Source organism: Papaver somniferum, chromosome 9 (assembly GCF_003573695.1).
Source record: "Papaver somniferum cultivar HN1 chromosome 9, ASM357369v1, whole genome shotgun sequence".
In the NCBI taxonomy this organism is placed as follows: Eukaryota; Viridiplantae; Streptophyta; class Magnoliopsida; order Ranunculales; family Papaveraceae; genus Papaver; species Papaver somniferum.
Window position 1 is genome coordinate 10,723,523 of NC_039366.1, and position 18,453 is coordinate 10,741,975.

Below are 18,453 nucleotides of genomic sequence, written 5' to 3' on the forward strand. Positions count from 1 at the left end.
TACGTGCTCAGTGGATGGGAAGGGTCTGCTCATGATTCGAAAATACTTAACGACGCAATGACAAAAAGAAATGGAATGAAAATACCGCAAGGTAATTTTACTTTTATCTAATGTGAAGTTTTGAGTTTTTTGGTTAAGTTATTTTCGGGTTCTACTTGACGAAGTTTTCTTTTTGTGTTTTATTCAGGTAAATATTACTTGGGGGATGGTGGCTTTGCAAACCGACGATATTGTTTAACACCATTTCGTGGCCAACGTTATCATTTGAAAGAATTTTCTGGTACGGGTAATCATGCGAAAAAGGCTGAAGAATTATTTAACATGCGTCATGCTTCTTTGAGGAATGTAGTTGAAAGATTGTTTGGTGTTGTGAAGTCTCGTTTCTTGATATTTAAGTCTCAACCTCCATTTCCGTATCAGGTGCAAGCGGAGATAATGACAGCTTGTGCAGGCCTACACAACTTCTTACGAAAAGAATGCCGTTCAGATGAGTTTCCGGTCGAGGAAGAGGAAGATAGCCATCCATCAACGCTTGTAAATGACGACGAAATTTCGACACAACAAACTCAAGAACAACAACGTCAAGAAGCTAATGCATGGAGAAAGAGTATAGCGGATGATATGTGGGAAAATGTTCGTGAACAAAGGGAGTTAGAATTGTATGGAGACCGTTAAATTGAAGGGAAAAAAATATCTCGTTACACAAAATAATATACTATTGATACAGAGATATGATCATTTTCATTTATTTTTTTCTTTTGATTAAAGATCAATGTTATTTGCAAATGAGGGTTTATTATTTCTTAAAAGAGAATGAGTTAGGAGTGAACTCTCTCAAACTCCCCCAAACTCCCCCGAACTCCCTCTAATAAATTCTCTCAAAATCCCTACACTCCCCCAAACTTCCTGAACTCAAAAACACCAAACTCTCTCAAACTCCCTACACTCTCTCAAACTCTCTGAGATTTAAAATACACTCAACTCCCCCGAAATCACTCGAGGACTAACCCCTGTTTGTTTTTCTTTTCTGATTCAATCCCCCTATATTTGTGAAGGGGGCAAGGGTCGAATTCGCGGCCTTTCGAGCTCTTTCCAAACACAAAAGTAGGTGATACTGGGCTTCTCAGTGGTTCATAAATCAACATGTTGTGTCTGGTTCAAAACAAGAATCTAATCTACTCCTTTCAAATATAATTTTTGATGTCCGAGGAGTTCAACCGTTAGATCTGGTCAAGATTTATAAATAAAAGATTGAGATTAGTTGACCAGTGAAAATATAGTCAAACGAATATCATTTCATTTCATTTTTTTTTTCCGATCAACATTATCATCTCTACTCTTAGCTAAAATCAAAACCGCGCCAAATTGGAAATCACCCTGGTAAAAGAAAAACCCTAAAACGGGTTCTCGTTGAAACATCAAAATCCAATCATTTGAATTATTTTAGTTTTAAATTTGTTTTATTATTCATATTTGTTTTCTTCTGTTTAACCATCTCTTTATTTAATGAATTTTGGGATCTTTCTATAATTGAAAATCAGTGATTGATAGGAAGAAACCCAAAATCTTGATTTTTAGCCGGCTAATTTTTATCAGTTAATTCATGATTTTAGCCGGCTAATCAATCAGATAAACTGTGTATATTTAGTCGTCTTGATTGGTTGGTAAGAGTGAGTGATAGAATTTGAGAGAGTGATGGATGATTCGATGAATTCTCACCGCGACGAAGAAGCTCCGTTGGTTGTTTCTGATGGGAAGAAGACGAATTCATCATTGAAGAATCATACAAGAGATGTACATATTTTGAGTTCTTCTTTCTTGTTGATTTTCTTGGCTTATGGAGCTGCTCAGAATCTCCAGAGTACTGTTAATACTGTAAGTGATTGATTATCCCACTAATTTGGGTTTATTATTTTGAAATTTCATGGATTTGAAGAGTTTAGAATTGGGGATTTGCTGAATTTGTTTTTTTTTTTTTGTTTCAGGCGCAAGATTTGGGGACTACAACATTGGGGATTTTGTATGTATCGTTTATTTTTTCTCGTTATTTGCATCGACTACAGTTAGGATGTTGGGGTCGTCGAAGAATGCTTTGATTCTGGGTAGTACTGGATATTGGTTATATGTGGCTGCCAATTTGATACCGTCTTGGTGAGTATGTTATTTTGATTGTTGATGTCCTTGTTCTTGATAAATTGTGGTGCTATGGAATAAGTTGACTTTGTGTGTTGATTTGTGAGAGGCTCTTGAATGAGTATTATTGAGTCTGGTTGCCGTATGTTGTTCATTTTTGAATCTGGACAAGCATTCTGGTGATATGTTATTTGAGAAAATTAAGCTTGTGGGGGTACAACTGGACAAAATATAAACTTCGTCAGATACGTATTTTAGTAAAGTCTCATTTCTCATATACTGTACGAGCTTGGCTGGTAGGTACTGACCCTCTTAGTGTGACATAGAGTGTAAGTTACTCTATGTCATCCTTTTAGTAAATTCTAGTAACTTCGACACCCAACCTTTTATAACGTGGTTCAGGTATAGGTAATGTTGATCAATTGAACCCAAAATTCGTCAGGGCAACTGGGCAAGTACAGTTACGGATATATATTTCTGTGTCTGATATCTGTTTGTTATGTATTTCAATAAGCACAAGTCAATTTATTAACTGTTTTTTCCTGCAGGTACTCAATGGTTCCTGCAGCTTTATACCTTGGTTTCTGTGCTTCAATTATCTGGGTTGGAGAGGTTGTCTGGCATTTTCAGTCTCTCTGTCTCGATTTTATATGTTTTTCTTTTGTGGACGTTAGAATTTGAACCTATATTTTTGCTTTCCAGGGAACTTATCTCACTTCTACTGCACGAAGCCATGCCAAAGATTACCAGTTGCATGAAGGAACGATCATTGGAAGCTTCAATGGAGTATTTTTTGGATACTTTGCAAGTCACCAGGTGCATTTTTAACATGCTTACAGGGTCTAAGATGTTTACTAGGCGTTCTACTATTCTGTAAATCATGTCATTGACTTGCTTTTGTGGTTTTTTTGATGATGCAGTTTGTTGGAAATCTGATCTCCCTAGCTTTGTTGAAAGATGGCGAGGTGTGTTTAATCATTTATGCTCTTCGTACATAATAACACATCGATACTTTATATAAGACTAAATTGCAATCTCCATTAATCCAGGCATTTTGATTGCATTGCTGTATTGTTGTTTGTCACATGCCAATATGCTGATGAAGTTTACGTTGTTTCTTATATCAATTGATGAATACTGGTATGTCTCAAATCTGTACAGGAAGGAACTACAAGTGGAACTACCTTATTGTTTGTAGTCTTCCTCGGATTTTTGACATTAGGTTCCATACTGCTGTGCTTCTTGAACAAAAGAGACAATGAAGGACTAGATCTCTTAACACCAAAAGCTTCTCCCAGTTTCTGTGAATCTGTGTTTTTTCTCTGGGATCTGGTTGTGGCTCCTTTACTTGACAAGAGAATGCTGTTAATTATCCCACTAATTGCGTATTCAGGCTTACAACAAGCTTTCGTGTGGTGAGTTCCTGGTGTATGCGCAAATCTTGTGTATTATGATTCAATAGACCCAATACTTTTCTCATAAATTTCCTTTTTGTTTGCCGTTTCGGTGTCAGGGCTGAGTTCACTAAGGAGATTGTCAAACCAGCACTAGGTGTGTCAGGTGTGGGCGGTTCAATGGCATTGTATGGAGTTTTTGGTGCAATTGTAAGTTCTCTAATCTGATAGGAATGAATTATTCGGTCGAGTAATGAAGTTCAGAGGCTGACTTGTTTAACCTCAATTTCAAACCTGCCTAATAAGTATTAATACTGTATATAGATAAAACATTGCTGATTTAATCAATCCGGTGATTGAAGTGGTTTTGGTTAATCTAATTATGGAGGTGGTCATTGTGTCAGAGTTCATTGGTTGCTGGGAGATTCACATCGGGTCTCTCCTCAATTACACTGATTACTGCATCTGGAGCTTTTGTTCAGCTTGTTGTCCTTTTATGGATTCTGTTGGGTTACAGGTGCATATCCGGCGGACCCATACCTTACCAAAATTATCTGAAATTCATCTAGCTCTGAGTGTGTTTGACATGAATTTGGTGGCTATGTTTTTCCTGTGATGCAGTGCTTCTTCTGGTTTTCTTGGTTATGTTTACCCACTTCTTATGGCAGCCATGTTGGGAGTTGGAGACTCAGTATTCAATACACAGCTGAATGCATTGCTTGGAATCCTTTTCAAAAATGACACGGTATTTGTTTGATTTTGATAAACTTGTGAATGTTACATTTGTTAACTTTCTGTCAAGTTTGAATCAGTTGGGATTACCATCGGTAGATTCAGTACACTTTGTGAGTTTGATCTTAATTTGATTTAAGAAGACAAAGCAGTCCTTGAGGAGGACATCCTTTATAAAATAGTCTAGTTTAGCTCCATCAGAGTGTTACCTGTTGTTCTAAATAGCCCATTAGTTGAACATTTATATGATGTAGTCTTCGTAAAGAGATTTAGGGCAGTTCAGCTACTAAAGCTTTATTAGATTTTGTCCCATTTTCCCATAGTGGAATATATACTTGTTTTTCTAACTGTCTATTTTTCTGAAACTTACTGGTGGACAGAACTAGTATCATGCACTACTTTGGCAGTATTTGAGAAAGAACAATGGATACCAGTATCAGCGTTTTACCCCATGTCTATTTTTTTGGTACAATTTTCTGTTTTGGGATTTGTGTAGATGACTTACTAATGAAGAATGTTCTTATTGGGGTCACTGGTGATGCAGGAAGGTGCATTTGCTCAGCTCAAAGTCTGGCAGAGCGCATCAATTGCAGTCGTGTTCTTCTTGTATCCGCACATCACATTGCAGGCAATGATAATTATTATGATAGCTGCTCTTATCCTCGCGGTGGTTTGTTTTCTCTTTCTCACTCTGCGTTTAGAGAAAGCTTTTTCATCATCTCGGTCTTTGTCTTAGTATCTCGATAACATAATGCTTCAATGCCAAAAAAAAGTGTGTTGTCATGTGCATCACTAAGAAGAATCTTTTTAGGTTTTTATCCTTGGAGATTCAAGTGGCTGTGTTTCCTTGTTCTGTCATGTAAAAAAACAAATCAAAACCAGAAAAAACAAGAAAAGAAAGAATTGTTTTGTTTGCCCGTCTCTCTGATCAATTGAAGTTTGAAACGTATTGTGGCTGTCCCTATATTCGAATCAAGTCATTGACAATTCCACATGAATAAACATAGGAAGTTATGTTTCTCTGAGGAAGAGACTTTCGAGTCTTCTCTGGGTCCAAGAAAAAGACTTGAGATGGTGGCCCTTAAGCAATTCAAGAGAGCCGTATTAAACAGGTAAGGATTTTAAGGACGGCTGGCAGGATTGTGATTGATCGCATCCACATCCCAATTCATAGGTTCTACAACGCAGCTTTCTAAAACAACGAACTCATGTGCAAGCCTGTAAGTTGGCCGGAGGGGGAGAGGCATCAGTCCCTCTGCACCTCAGACCAGATCAACCGAGGAAGAAACCAAGGTGTGGCAGCACAAGGAATATAGATTATCACCCCTCACCTTGAACACTTCTTATTAGCGACTTCATTTCCAGCTTTGCTAACTGGATTTAGGAAAATCTGTTTTCAATATCTGACATAGTAATGATATAGGTTGCACAGCATTTCTGGTACCCGCCTGCACAGGCCCCGAACACACAAGAAAGAGTGCGAAACGGATGAAAACACGTCAGATCGCATCTATCCAGTAAGTGGCGAACAAATGGCATGTTCTCATTGTATGTGGAACCTAATAATTGCACCTAATTAACAGCAACAAGTTAAACCTCTGAGGAGCAGTTTTCACATAATAAGCGTTTCTAGTCAGTAATCATCATAACAAATCAAGGGCAATTTCGTCAATTCGAAAAACAAAACTGCTCTGATTTTATAAGGGGAGTTAGTTTTCAAAACCACACCAAATCAACTCCAACAAAAACACCACAAAAGTAGTTGAGAATTAGAGATTAGGTTTTTATCTCCTATAATAAAACCCTAATTCCCCACAAATCAAGAACATACACACAAACAATCTTCAAAGTTATGAGTCTATATTCGTTCATAAAGAGATTTTCAAGTAACCATCCACTGTTAATCTATGCACTTGTATGGACTGTGTTGTTAACAATCACAGTAGCAATATCCTCATTATCACCTGAAATTGCATTCATGTCAGCTATATCACCAACTTCATCGTTTTCAACACAACAACAACATAATCAAGGGTCATGTAAGATTGAAGAAGGTTACATAAGAGTACCAATTGATAACCCAGGTGAAGTTTTATGTTTTCCTGCTCATTTGTTTGTAAAATCTAGAATGGATTATTTTGTACCTCCAATTTTTGCTGCTGCTGTTGTTGCTGGGTCTGCTTTTGTTGTCAAGGCTATGGGATTATGGGAAGATTAGTATATAAAAGGCAAAAGCATTGTATTTTGAGTGTTAATTTCTAGCTTTACTTTTACAAACAAGATTTATTAGACAGTTGTCTGATGCAATTCCTAAAATAGCAGTGAGATTTGTAAATTGGAGGTTTTTATTAATATAATCTTGGTTTATTGAAACTAAACTATATGTGAAATTAGATTTGTATTAAGAATTCGGGTTTTATAGGGTTTTGGTAATATTTTTTTTTGCTATTGTGGGAAAGAGGTTATCAAAGATGAGTTGAGATCTTATTGTTATCTAACCTTTTCACTGCTTCTAATTTTGTGGCTCCAAGTTTTGATAACATGGAATTTTCTCGTATTTCTGATCAATAAAGAATACGTTTTTATGTTGGTTTTGTTAATCGAATTTTTTATTTAAATTTCGTTTTGATTATTTCCATGATCGATTCTTTGATATTTAAGTTTTCTTTTTGGACGGCAAGGAAACGAGCTCATAGTCTTGAGAATCAAACTAGCATGCTACCGAAGCAAGGATCTCAGTGCAGGGGCGGAGTCAAAAATCATGGGAGGGGTGCAAAAATTTGCTATGGATGCAAACAAAAATTTTAGGGGTGCAAATAAGATGACTTAACAAGTGATACTGATTCTCAATGACACCCATACAAAGTAGCAAGCCAATTAATGCATGATGACATAACAAATTATGAAGATAGCTGTAAAGGAATTCTGTTTCACCGAAACACAGTTTCAGATTGTCCAATCTTTGCAGTAATAATACTTACCTGATCCTCATTAAATTTTTATGGTACACTTACAACTCAATATTCCACAACATGCTCAAAAATCATAGCATTCCAACATTTCATTAAAAAGATACATTACTCAGAACCCGACTACTTTCAATACGTGCATACAGAATTCAGTTCCGGATTTCTCACACTTTGGTGTACCTAAAGTGATCAGAATTTCATGAAATTTCTACAGTAGGAAACCTTCATATATACAAACATCATACTAAGGTTATAACTAACCCTAATAACCCACTAATCCAACCCACTAATTAAAACCTATATTAAAAGATAAAAATCAGTTTCAAAACTGATTTTATTCTTTTGTTTCTTCATCTTCTTTTTCTTCTCTTCTTTTCCTCTTCTTCTTCTTCTTCGTAGACATCGACGTTAATCGTCATTTCGAAAAAAAATCATCGTCGATTAATAAATCTTTATTAGTAATGCGTGCCAAGCAAACGCCTAGACTTACAGGATTGAGTCCAGGACTCCCACATATAGGAAAAATCAATCATCCAACAACAACCAAGAAGTCTGATTCAAGTGAAATGCAAATCCGCGGGTAATTTCCTTCATACCCATTCTTTTCAATTCGTTATTTGTTGAAGAAATCGATTAGAAATTATCAAAACTCATTGAAAATGGTAGTTACAGTAGATATTTTGGCTAAGAGAATTTTTTGTGTAACCCCAGAATTGCTAACCGAACTCCAAAAATAAGAACAGTTCGGTGTGCTTGCAAAAATTGAAAAATATCTGGTGACCGAACTACATAGTTCGATCTGCTCGCAAAAAAATCTCTCGTAACCGAACTCAATTTTTCCTTTGAAAGAATGAGTTCGGTTTTGCTGATAATTTTTATGGCTAACCGAACTGTTGAAATATGTAGTTCGCTGTGCTCGCAAAAAAAACTCTCGTAACCGAACTAAATTTTTCAAAAGTTAAGAATGAGTTCGGTTTTGTCGATAATTTTTATGGCTAACCGAACTGTTGAAATATGTAGTTCGGCGTGCTCGCAAAAAGAAAAACTCTCGTAACCGAACTAAAATTTTCAAAAGTTAAGTATGAGTTCGGTTTTGTCAATAATTTTTATGGCTCACCGAACTGTTGAAATATGTAGTTCGGTTACGATGCAATTTTTTTTTGGTAACCGAATTATAGTCTGCTAACTACAAGTGTTGTGTTTACTTTATTCTTTAGTTCAATTTGATTTGATAACACAATATTCTCTTATGTTTTCAGTGGTTGAAAAACTCCCAGAGTCGGACAAGAAGACCCGATTGTTTCATTCCACCAGCACGTACTTGTTTCATAAAAATGCTTTTCTCATTTCTGCTGTGAGTTAATCCCATATTGTTGACATCAGAGTCGGGGATGTGGATGATGGTATTATAAAAACAAGCTCATGCTTTTGTTGTTTGGTATCTTTGCGCTTGGGGCAATGACGCAACTAATGAGGTAATAACCGAGGCGCGTCAATTGCCGGTTGAAAACTATTTCCAAACCCCCTCCTCGGCCTTGGGTCTCCAGAGGCCGTCGAGAATTTCTGGAAGGGCTCCCTCTAATCAAGGGTAAAACCCTACAAAACTGAAAAACCTAAATTTGGCCACGTGTCGGCTTTTATTTTGGTAACTACAATGAGAATCAACCTGTTAACTAGCTCTTATAACAGTTGGAAAGTTCAACAATGATCTTCCGGTAATACTGCGATGTACTTAATGTTGTTTTGAATGTTATTCCAATTATCTTATACGGTTTCTTACAGCTCCCTCTTTTTATGGAAATTGTTAAGTCCACCTATGGTCGTGGACTTTTCAGCAGAAAAAAGGTACAAATTAAAAGTGTAAAAGTTATGTAGATAAAGGGCACGAACTGTCATTTTCAACAACACCAAAACTATATGTCCAATCAAGAGTGCGATGAACCTTTGGGGAAGTGGTGGGTCCTATTTAAATGCCATGGGACCCACCAAAAAGTGCGGCATGTTAGGGTGTTTTTTTAGTGTTGTTCAAAATGGCGGCTTGCCAAGCATTTTTGGGTAAAGAAATGAGTATTTTTTCTTATTGATGTTTACGCATCTACAATATAATGCTTGATTGTTTTTTCTTTTTCTTTTTTCACCGGCACATTATGAAGAGGGAATTTCTTCTTGGAGCCTTGACGCACTGTTGACTCAATTAGGATTAATATGAATATAAAGTTGTCGGAGGCTTATTAAGCGCATAATATTAATATTAAGATGCATAAAAGACAAAATTAGCATGTTTATAAAAAGATGGCCAAAAAATTCATACCATAAATGATCCATCACGTCTTGAGATAGTGAAGCACATTTCATGTACCAAAAGAACAAATCCGATCAAGTGAAGTGTAGCACATTTTTATGGTTCAAGTCTGTGACATACCCATAACTTAATTACATCTTGTGTACACTACCAACTAAATTATCAATGGTCTAACCCTACAGGTATGCTTTCTTGCCAATTGTCCAACATAATTATGAGTTATTCTGTACCCATGTTGCAGTTTTTATAGAATTACAGTTACTTCTTTCTGTCTCCATGCCAAGTGTTGATCATGGACAAAATTTTCAAGAGGGACAAAGTACGTAGATATTTTCATATAGTTAGTTATGTATTATTATTATACAAATTAATCCGCATAACGGAAATAAAATGCCAAAAACTGATTAAAATAAAGATTTTTTTTGCAAAATGTACATGAAATATGATGTATTGCGTTGTATTTTACGCATGATTTGACGTGCTTGCTTCGCGTGTTGTGCTTTGCCGTGCGCTTACACGTGCCACGTGCTATGCCATGACAATGTGCCTATTTGTATGGCACAACACAACACACTAAGATAACGTGTTGTTCCAATGATGTGTCAGGTCACGTATTGTGCAATGATGTGCAACTGTGCTCGAATTTTAATGTGCTGTGACGTGCCATAAACCACTGACGGTCCTATGAGGGGGCTAAACTGGGCTTTAGCCCGCCCCCTCATATGTCCAATTTTTTTTTAGTACGCTGTCTTTGCTGCAACAATTGTATTGTAGCCCCGGTGCCAACTGATAGAACCCCCACTGCTACCTAGTATTGCATGTTCTGTACCCCTATAAGTCGTCCATTTGTTGGGTTGATATGAATTTTATCATTTTTGGAACAAAACTTGGAGATTCAGATGATGGAGGAAATATTTGAAGATAAAAACGCCTATGAAAATGGTAAACCAACGCACAAAAGAAATTGAGCATACTCCATTCCCTCTTAAAGTGGAATTATGTGGTAAATCTAGGTAAACTCTCTTTTCTTCACAACGCAATCACTCTTTTAATCAAACAAATACTTTTTACCTCAATGGTGATCCTACACAATCCAATCAACTCAACCTGTATCCTCACTGGCAAAATGAGCTCTTTTTGCCTGTTGTTATTCATTTGAGTTACCAAAGTTATGTAGGCAATGCTTTCCACTGTACCACAGTTTTCTATGGTGCCACAAAATATCCAAGATGCTATCTCCAACCAAATAAAGTCCACAATGCATATCTTTAATTTGGATACTAGCTACTTGCTATCACTAAGAGGTGACCGTGTTAATGTTATGTATTGACTTTGCGCAAATAAATAAAATTATATTATGAAAACTGTATTTTGTATAATAAGATCATTCATTACAAAAGAAAAATATAACTCAGACAATTATCAAGGAAGATAAGGCCATATGTTTTCAGTGTGCATTTGCAGCGGCTATCAAGAGACAGTAAGTTTCTAGAGTGCAACAAAGGAAACAAGAAATCCTGCACAAAACCAAGTAATGTGATGAAAGTGTTGCGAAGCTTAGCTTTCTGTTTAGAGCCTCCGGGAGATTCACCCACTCGAAGATCACTGTTGATGCGATATTGGCTGGGCATATACCATTCCATCCATGGTTTGCTTACACTCAATACACTTGGCTCTTACTGCAAACCTATAAAAATAAATATAGAAGACCAAGTAAGAGACGAGAAAATATAGAATCTCTAAATTAAAAATTATGGTGCCTCTAGTAAAATCCCTTCTTGTTGTGTGTTGTTTTGCTAATTTGCGTTTAATATCTCGTTGACTTATTCTTGCATTTAATATGTCGTTGACTTATTCAATAATTTAGCCCCACCCAATAATAATTTTTGGGTCCGTCCCTGCAGGTCCTGTCCAATTTACAAACATTTTTTCACATATCATCCGCTATACTCTTTCTCCATGTATTAGCTTCTTGACGTTGTTGTTCTTGAGTTTGTTGTGTCAAAATTTCATCGCATTTACAAGCGTTGATGGATGGCTATCTTCCTCTTCCTCGACCGGAACTCATCTGAACGGCATTCTTTTCGTAAGAAGTTGTGTAGGCCTGCACAAACTGTCATTATCTCCGCTTGCACCTGATACGGAAATGGAGGTTGAGTCTTAAAGATCAAGAAACGAGACTTCACAACACCAAACAATCTTTCAACTACATTCCTCAAAGAAGCATGACGCATGTTAAATAATTCTTCAGCCTTTTTCGCATGATTACCCGTACCAGAAAATTCTTCAAATGATAACGTTGGCCACGAAATGGTGTTAAACAATATCGTCGGTTTGCAAACCCACCATCCCCCAAGTAATATTTACCTGAATAAAACACAAAAAGAAAACTTCGTCAAGTAGAACCCGGATATAACTTAACCAAAAAACTCAAAACTTCACATTAGATAAAGGTAAAATTACCTTGCGGTATTTTCAGTCCATTTCTTTTTGATGACATAACAAATTATGAAGATAGCTGTAAAGGAATTCTGTTTCACCGAAACACAGTTTCAGATTGTCCAATCTTTGCAGTACTAATACTTACCTGATCCTCTTTAAATTTTTATGGTACACTTACAACTCAATATTCCACAACAAGCTCAAAAATCATAGCATTCCAAAAGTTCATTAAAAAGATACATTACTCAGAACCCGACTACTTTCAATACGTGCATACAGAATTCAGTTCCGGTTTCTCACACTTTGGTGTACCTAAAGTTATCAGAATTTCATGAAATTTCTACAGTAGGAAACCTTCATATATACAAACATCATATTAAAATTTTAGCTTTGTACGATAAGTTGAGAATGAGATAAATATGAATCAGTCCCCTATTCGGGATTTAAACTCAGCAGATCATAGTCATATATTGTGCAAGCTTTGCAGTAGCAAACGTGACCTGATCCGCGTGAAAATTTTACTGTACTTCTATAACAAGGTAAACTACGACATACGCAAATTTCATCATATTCCAACGGCTGAATTTAAAGATATCATTATAACAAAAGCACCGTATGAATTGGCTAAAACACGCCAATGCGGAATGAAGTACGCCACTGTACTGAACTTTGGCATATAGAATAGAAGAGAAGTATGTGTCTAAATAAGATGACTTAACAAGTGATACTGATTCTCAATGACACCCATGCAAAGTAGCAAGCCAATTAATGCATGATGACATAACAAATTATGAAGATAGCTGTAAAGGAATTCTGTTTCACCGAAACACAGTTTCAGATTGTCCAATCTTTGCAGTAATAATACTTACCTGATCCTCTTTAAATTTTTATGGTACACTTACAACTCAATATTCCACAATACACTCAAAAATCATAGCATTCCAACAGTTCATTAAAAAGATACATTACTCAGAATCCGACTACTTTCAATACGTGCATACAGAATTTAGTTCCGGATTTCTCACACTTTGGTGTACCTAAAGTGATCAGAACTTCATGAAATTTCTACAGTTGGAAACCTTCAGATACACAAACATCATACTAAAATTTCAGCTTTGTCCGATAAGCGGAGAATGAGATAAATAGGAATCAGTCCCCTATTCGGGATTTAAACTCAGCAGACCATAGTCATATATTGTGCAAGCTTTGCAGTAGCAAACTTGACCTGATCCGTGTGAAATTGTTACTGTACTTCTATAACAAGGTAAATTACGATATACCCAAATTTCATCATATTCCAACGGTTGAATTTAAAGATATCATTATAAAGAAATCACCGTATGAATTGGCTAAAACACGCCAATACGGAATGAAGTACGCCACTGTACTGAACTTTGGCATATAGAATAGAAGATAAGTATGTATCTAAATAAGATGAATTAACAAGTGATAGTGATTCTCAATGACACCCATGCAAAGTAGCAAGCCAATTAATGCATGATGACATAACAAATTATGAAGATAGCTGTAAAGGAATTATGTTTCACCGAAACACAGTTTCAGATTGTCCAATCTTTGCAGTACTAATACTTACCTGATCCTCTTTAAATTTTTATGGTACACTTACAACTCAATATTCCACAATACACTCAAAAATAATAGCATTCCAACAGTTCATTAAAAAGATACATTACTCAGAACCCGACTACTTTCAATACGTGCATACAGAATTTAGTTCCGGATTTCTCACACTTTGGTGTACCTAAAGTGATCAGAACTTCATGAAATTTCTACAGTAGGAAACCTTCATATATACAAACATCATACTAAAATTTCAGCTTTGTCCGATAAGCGGAGAATGAGATAAATAGGAATCAGTCCCCTATTCGGGATTTAAACTCAACAGACCATAGTCATATATTGTGCAAGATTTGCAGTAGCAAACGTGACCTGATCCGTGTGAAAATTTTACTGTACTTCTATAACAAGGTAAATTACGATATACCTAAATTTCATCATATTCTAACGGTTGAATTTAAAGATATCATTATAAAGAAATCACCGTATGAATTGGCTAAAACACGCCAATACGGAATGAAGTACGCCACTGTACTGAACTTTGGCATATAGAATAGAAGAGAAGTATGTGTCTAAATAAGATGACTTAAAAAGTTATAGTGATTCTCAATGACACCCATGCAAAGTAGCAAGCCAATTAATGCATGATGACACAAATTATGAAGATAGCTGTAAAGGAATTCTGTTTCACCGAAACACAGTTTCAGATTGTCCAATCTTTGCAGTACTAATACTTAACTGATCCTCTTTAAATTTTTATGGTACACTTACAACTCAATATTCCACAATACACTCAAAAATCATAGCATTCCAACAGTTCATTAAAAAGATACATTACTCAGAACCCGACTACTTTCAATACGTGCATACAGAATTTAGTTCCGGATTTCTCACACTTTGGTGTACCTAATGTGATCATAACTTTATGAAATTTCTACAGTAGGAAACCTTCAGATACACAAACATCATACTAAAATTTCAGCTTTGTCCGATAAGCGGAGAATGAGATAAATAGGAATCAGTCCCCTATTCGGGATTTAAACTCAGCAGACCATAGTCATATATTGTGCAAGATTTGCAGTAGCAAACGTGACCTGATCCGTGTGAAAATTTTACTGTACTTCTATAACAAGGTAAATTACGATATACCCAAATTTCATCATATTCCAACGGTTGAATTTAAAGATATCATTATAAAGAAATCACCGTATGAATTGGCTAAAACACGCCAATACGGAATGAAGTACGCCACTGTATTGAACTTTGGCATATAGAATAGAAGATAAGTATGTGTCTAAATAAGATGACTTAACAAGTGATAGTGATTCTCAATGACACCCATGAAAAGTAGCAATCCAATTAATGCATGATGACATAACAAATTATGAAGATAGCTGTAAAGGAATTCTGTTTCACCGAAACACAGTTTCAGATTGTCCAATCTTTGCAGTAATAATACTTACCTGATCCTCTTTAAATTTTTATGGTACACTTACAACTCAATATTCCACAACATGCTCAAAAATCATAGCATTCCAACAGTTCATTAAAAAGATACATTACTCAGAACCCGACTACTTTCAATACGTGCATACAGAATTCAGTTCCGGATTTCTCACACTTTGGTGTACCTAAAGTTATCAGAACTTCATGAAATTTCTACAGTAGGAAACCTTCAGATATACAAACATCATATTAAAATTTCAGCTTTGTCCGATAAGCGGAGAATGAGATAAATAGGAATCAGTCCCCTATTCGGGATTTAAACTCAGGAGACCATAGTGATATATTGTGCAAGCTTTGCAGTAGCAAACGTGACCTGATCCGCGTGAAAATTTTACTGTACTTCTATAACAAGGTAAACTACGACATAATCAAATTTCATCATATTCCAACGGATGAATTTAAAGATATCATTATAACAAAAGCACCGTATGAATTGGCTAAAACACGCCAATGCGGAATGAAGTACGCCACTGTACTGAACTTTGGCATATAGAATAGAAGAGAAGTATGTGTCTAAATAAGATGACTTAACAAGTGATACTGATTCTCAATGACACCCATACAAAGTAGCAAGCCAATTAATGCATGATGACATAACAAATTATGAAGATAGCTGTAAAGGAATTCTGTTTCACCGAAACACAGTTTCAGATTGTCCAATCTTTGCAGTAATAATACTTACCTGATCCTCTTTAAATTTTTATGGTACACTTACAACTCAATATTCCACAACATGCTCAAAAATCATAGCATTCCAACAGTTCATTAAAAAGATACATTACTCAGAACCCGACTACTTTCAATACGTGCATACAGAATTCAGTTCCGGATTTCTCACACTTTGGTGTACCTAAAGTGATCAGAATTTCATGAAATTTCTACAGTAGGAAACCTTCATATATACAAACATCATACTAAGGTTATAACTAACCCTAATAACCCACTAATCCAACCCACTAATTAAAACCTATATTAAAAGATAAAAATCAGTTTCAAAACTGATTTTATTCTTTTGTTTCTTCATCTTCTTTTTCTTCTCTTCTTTTCCTCTTCTTCTTCTTCTTCGTAGACATCGACGTTAATCGTCATTTCGAAAAAAAATCATCGTCGATTAATAAATCTTTATTAGTAATGCGTGCCAAGCAAACGCCTAGACTTACAGGATTGAGTCCAGGACTCCCACATATAGGAAAAATCAATCATCCAACAACAACCAAGAAGTCTGATTCAAGTGAAATGCAAATCCGCGGGTAATTTCCTTCATACCCATTCTTTTCAATTCGTTATTTGTTGAAGAAATCGATTAGAAATTATCAAAACTCATTGAAAATGGTAGTTACAGTAGATATTTCGGCTAAGAGAATTTTTTGTGTAACCCCAGAATTGCTAACTGAACTCCAAAAATAAGAACAGTTCGGTGTGCTTGCAAAAATTGAAAAATATCTGGTGACCGAACTACATAGTTCGATCTGCTCGCAAAAAAATCTCTCGTAACCGAACTCAATTTTTCCTTTGAAAGAATGAGTTCGGTTTTGCTGATAATTTTTATGGCTAACCGAACTGTTGAAATATGTAGTTCGCTGTGCTCGCAAAAAAAACTCTCGTAACCGAACTAAATTTTTCAAAAGTTAAGAATGAGTTCGGTTTTGTCGATAATTTTTATGGCTAACCGAACTGTTGAAATATGTAGTTCGGCGTGCTCGCAAAAAGAAAAACTCTCGTAACCGAACTAAAATTTTCAAAAGTTAAGTATGAGTTCGGTTTTGTCAATAATTTTTATGGCTCACCGAACTGTTGAAATATGTAGTTCGGTTACGATGCAATTTTTTTTTGGTAACCGAATTATAGTCTGCTAACTACAAGTGTTGTGTTTACTTTATTCTTTAGTTCAATTTGATTTGATAACACAATATTCTCTTATGTTTTCAGTGGTTGAAAAACTCCCAGAGTCGGACAAGAAGACCCGATTGTTTCATTCCACCAGCACGTACTTGTTTCATAAAAATGCTTTTCTCATTTCTGCTGTGAGTTAATCCCATATTGTTGACATCAGAGTCGGGGATGTGGATGATGGTATTATAAAAACAAGCTCATGCTTTTGTTGTTTGGTATCTTTGCGCTTGGGGCAATGACGCAACTAATGAGGTAATAACCGAGGCGCGTCAATTGCCGGTTGAAAACTATTTCCAAACCCCCTCCTCGGCCTTGGGTCTCCAGAGGCCGTCGAGAATTTCTGGAAGGGCTCCCTCTAATCAAGGGTAAAACCCTACAAAACTGAAAAACCTAAATTTGGCCACGTGTCGGCTTTTATTTTGGTAACTACAATGAGAATCAACCTGTTAACTAGCTCTTATAACAGTTGGAAAGTTCAACAATGATCTTCCGGTAATACTGCGATGTACTTAATGTTGTTTTGAATGTTATTCCAATTATCTTACACGGTTTCTTACAGCTCCCTCTTTTTATGGAAATTGTTAAGTCCACCTATGGTCGTGGACTTTTCAGCAGAAAAAAGGTACAAATTAAAAGTGTAAAAGTTATGTAGATAATGGGCACGAACTGTCATTTTCAACAACACCAAAACTATATGTCCAATCAAGAGTGCGATGAACCTTTGGGGAAGTGGTGGGTCCTATTTAAATGCCATGGGACCCACCAAAAAGTGCGGCATGTTAGGGTGTTTTTTTAGTGTTGTTCAAAATGGCGGCTTGCCAAGCATTTTTGGGTAAAGAAATGAGTATTTTTTCTTATTGATGTTTACGCATCTACAATATAATGCTTGATTGTTTTTTCTTTTTCTTTTTTCACCGGCACATTATGAAGAGGGAATTTCTTCTTGGAGCCTTGACGCACTGTTGACTCAATTAGGATTAATATGAATATAAAGTTGTCGGAGGCTTATTAAGCGCATAATATTAATATTAAGATGCATAAAAGACAAAATTAGCATGTTTATAAAAAGATGGCCAAAAAATTCATACCATAAATGATCCATCACGTCTTGAGATAGTGAAGCACATTTCATGTACCAAAAGAACAAATCCGATCAAGTGAAGTGTAGCACATTTTTATGGTTCAAGTCTGTGACATACCCATAACTTAATTACATCTTGTGTACACTACCAACTAAATTATCAATGGTCTAACCCTACAGGTATGCTTTCTTGCCAATTGTCCAACATAATTATGAGTTATTCTGTACCCATGTTGCAGTTTTTATAGAATTACAGTTACTTCTTTCTGTCTCCATGCCAAGTGTTGATCATGGACAAAATTTTCAAGAGGGACAAAGTACGTAGATATTTTCATATAGTTAGTTATGTATTATTATTATACAAATTAATCCGCATAACGGAAATAAAATGCCAAAAACTGATTAAAATAAAGATTTTTTTTG

The 18,453-nt window shown here is 35.8% G+C and overlaps 2 protein-coding genes, 2 non-coding genes and 1 pseudogene across 4 annotated transcripts; all 5 read left to right on the forward strand.

The window, feature by feature from the left end:
• On the forward strand, positions 1–657 carry LOC113313656 (the record flags this gene model as incomplete). Its single annotated transcript, XM_026562452.1, has 2 exons — positions 1–61; positions 188–657. Coding segments are annotated over 2 exons (531 nt in total), but the record flags the coding sequence as incomplete, so codon positions are not given.
• A 672-nt stretch (positions 658–1,329) lies between these two features.
• On the forward strand, positions 1,330–5,173 carry LOC113313631 (annotated as a pseudogene).
• A 938-nt stretch (positions 5,174–6,111) lies between these two features.
• LOC113311346 lies at positions 6,112–6,477 on the forward strand. Its single transcript, XM_026560186.1, has one exon. It carries the CDS (start codon positions 6,112–6,114, stop codon positions 6,475–6,477), a length of 366 nt encoding a protein of 121 aa, XP_026415971.1.
• A 2,191-nt stretch (positions 6,478–8,668) lies between these two features.
• Positions 8,669–8,824, forward strand: LOC113314480. Its single transcript, XR_003342421.1, has one exon. It is a non-coding gene; the product is annotated as a U4 spliceosomal RNA (small nuclear RNA).
• Positions 8,825–17,166: 8,342 nt separating this feature from the next.
• On the forward strand, positions 17,167–17,322 carry LOC113314481. The gene has a single exon (XR_003342422.1). It is a non-coding gene; the product is annotated as a U4 spliceosomal RNA (small nuclear RNA).
• The last annotated feature ends 1,131 nt before the right edge of the window (positions 17,323–18,453 follow it).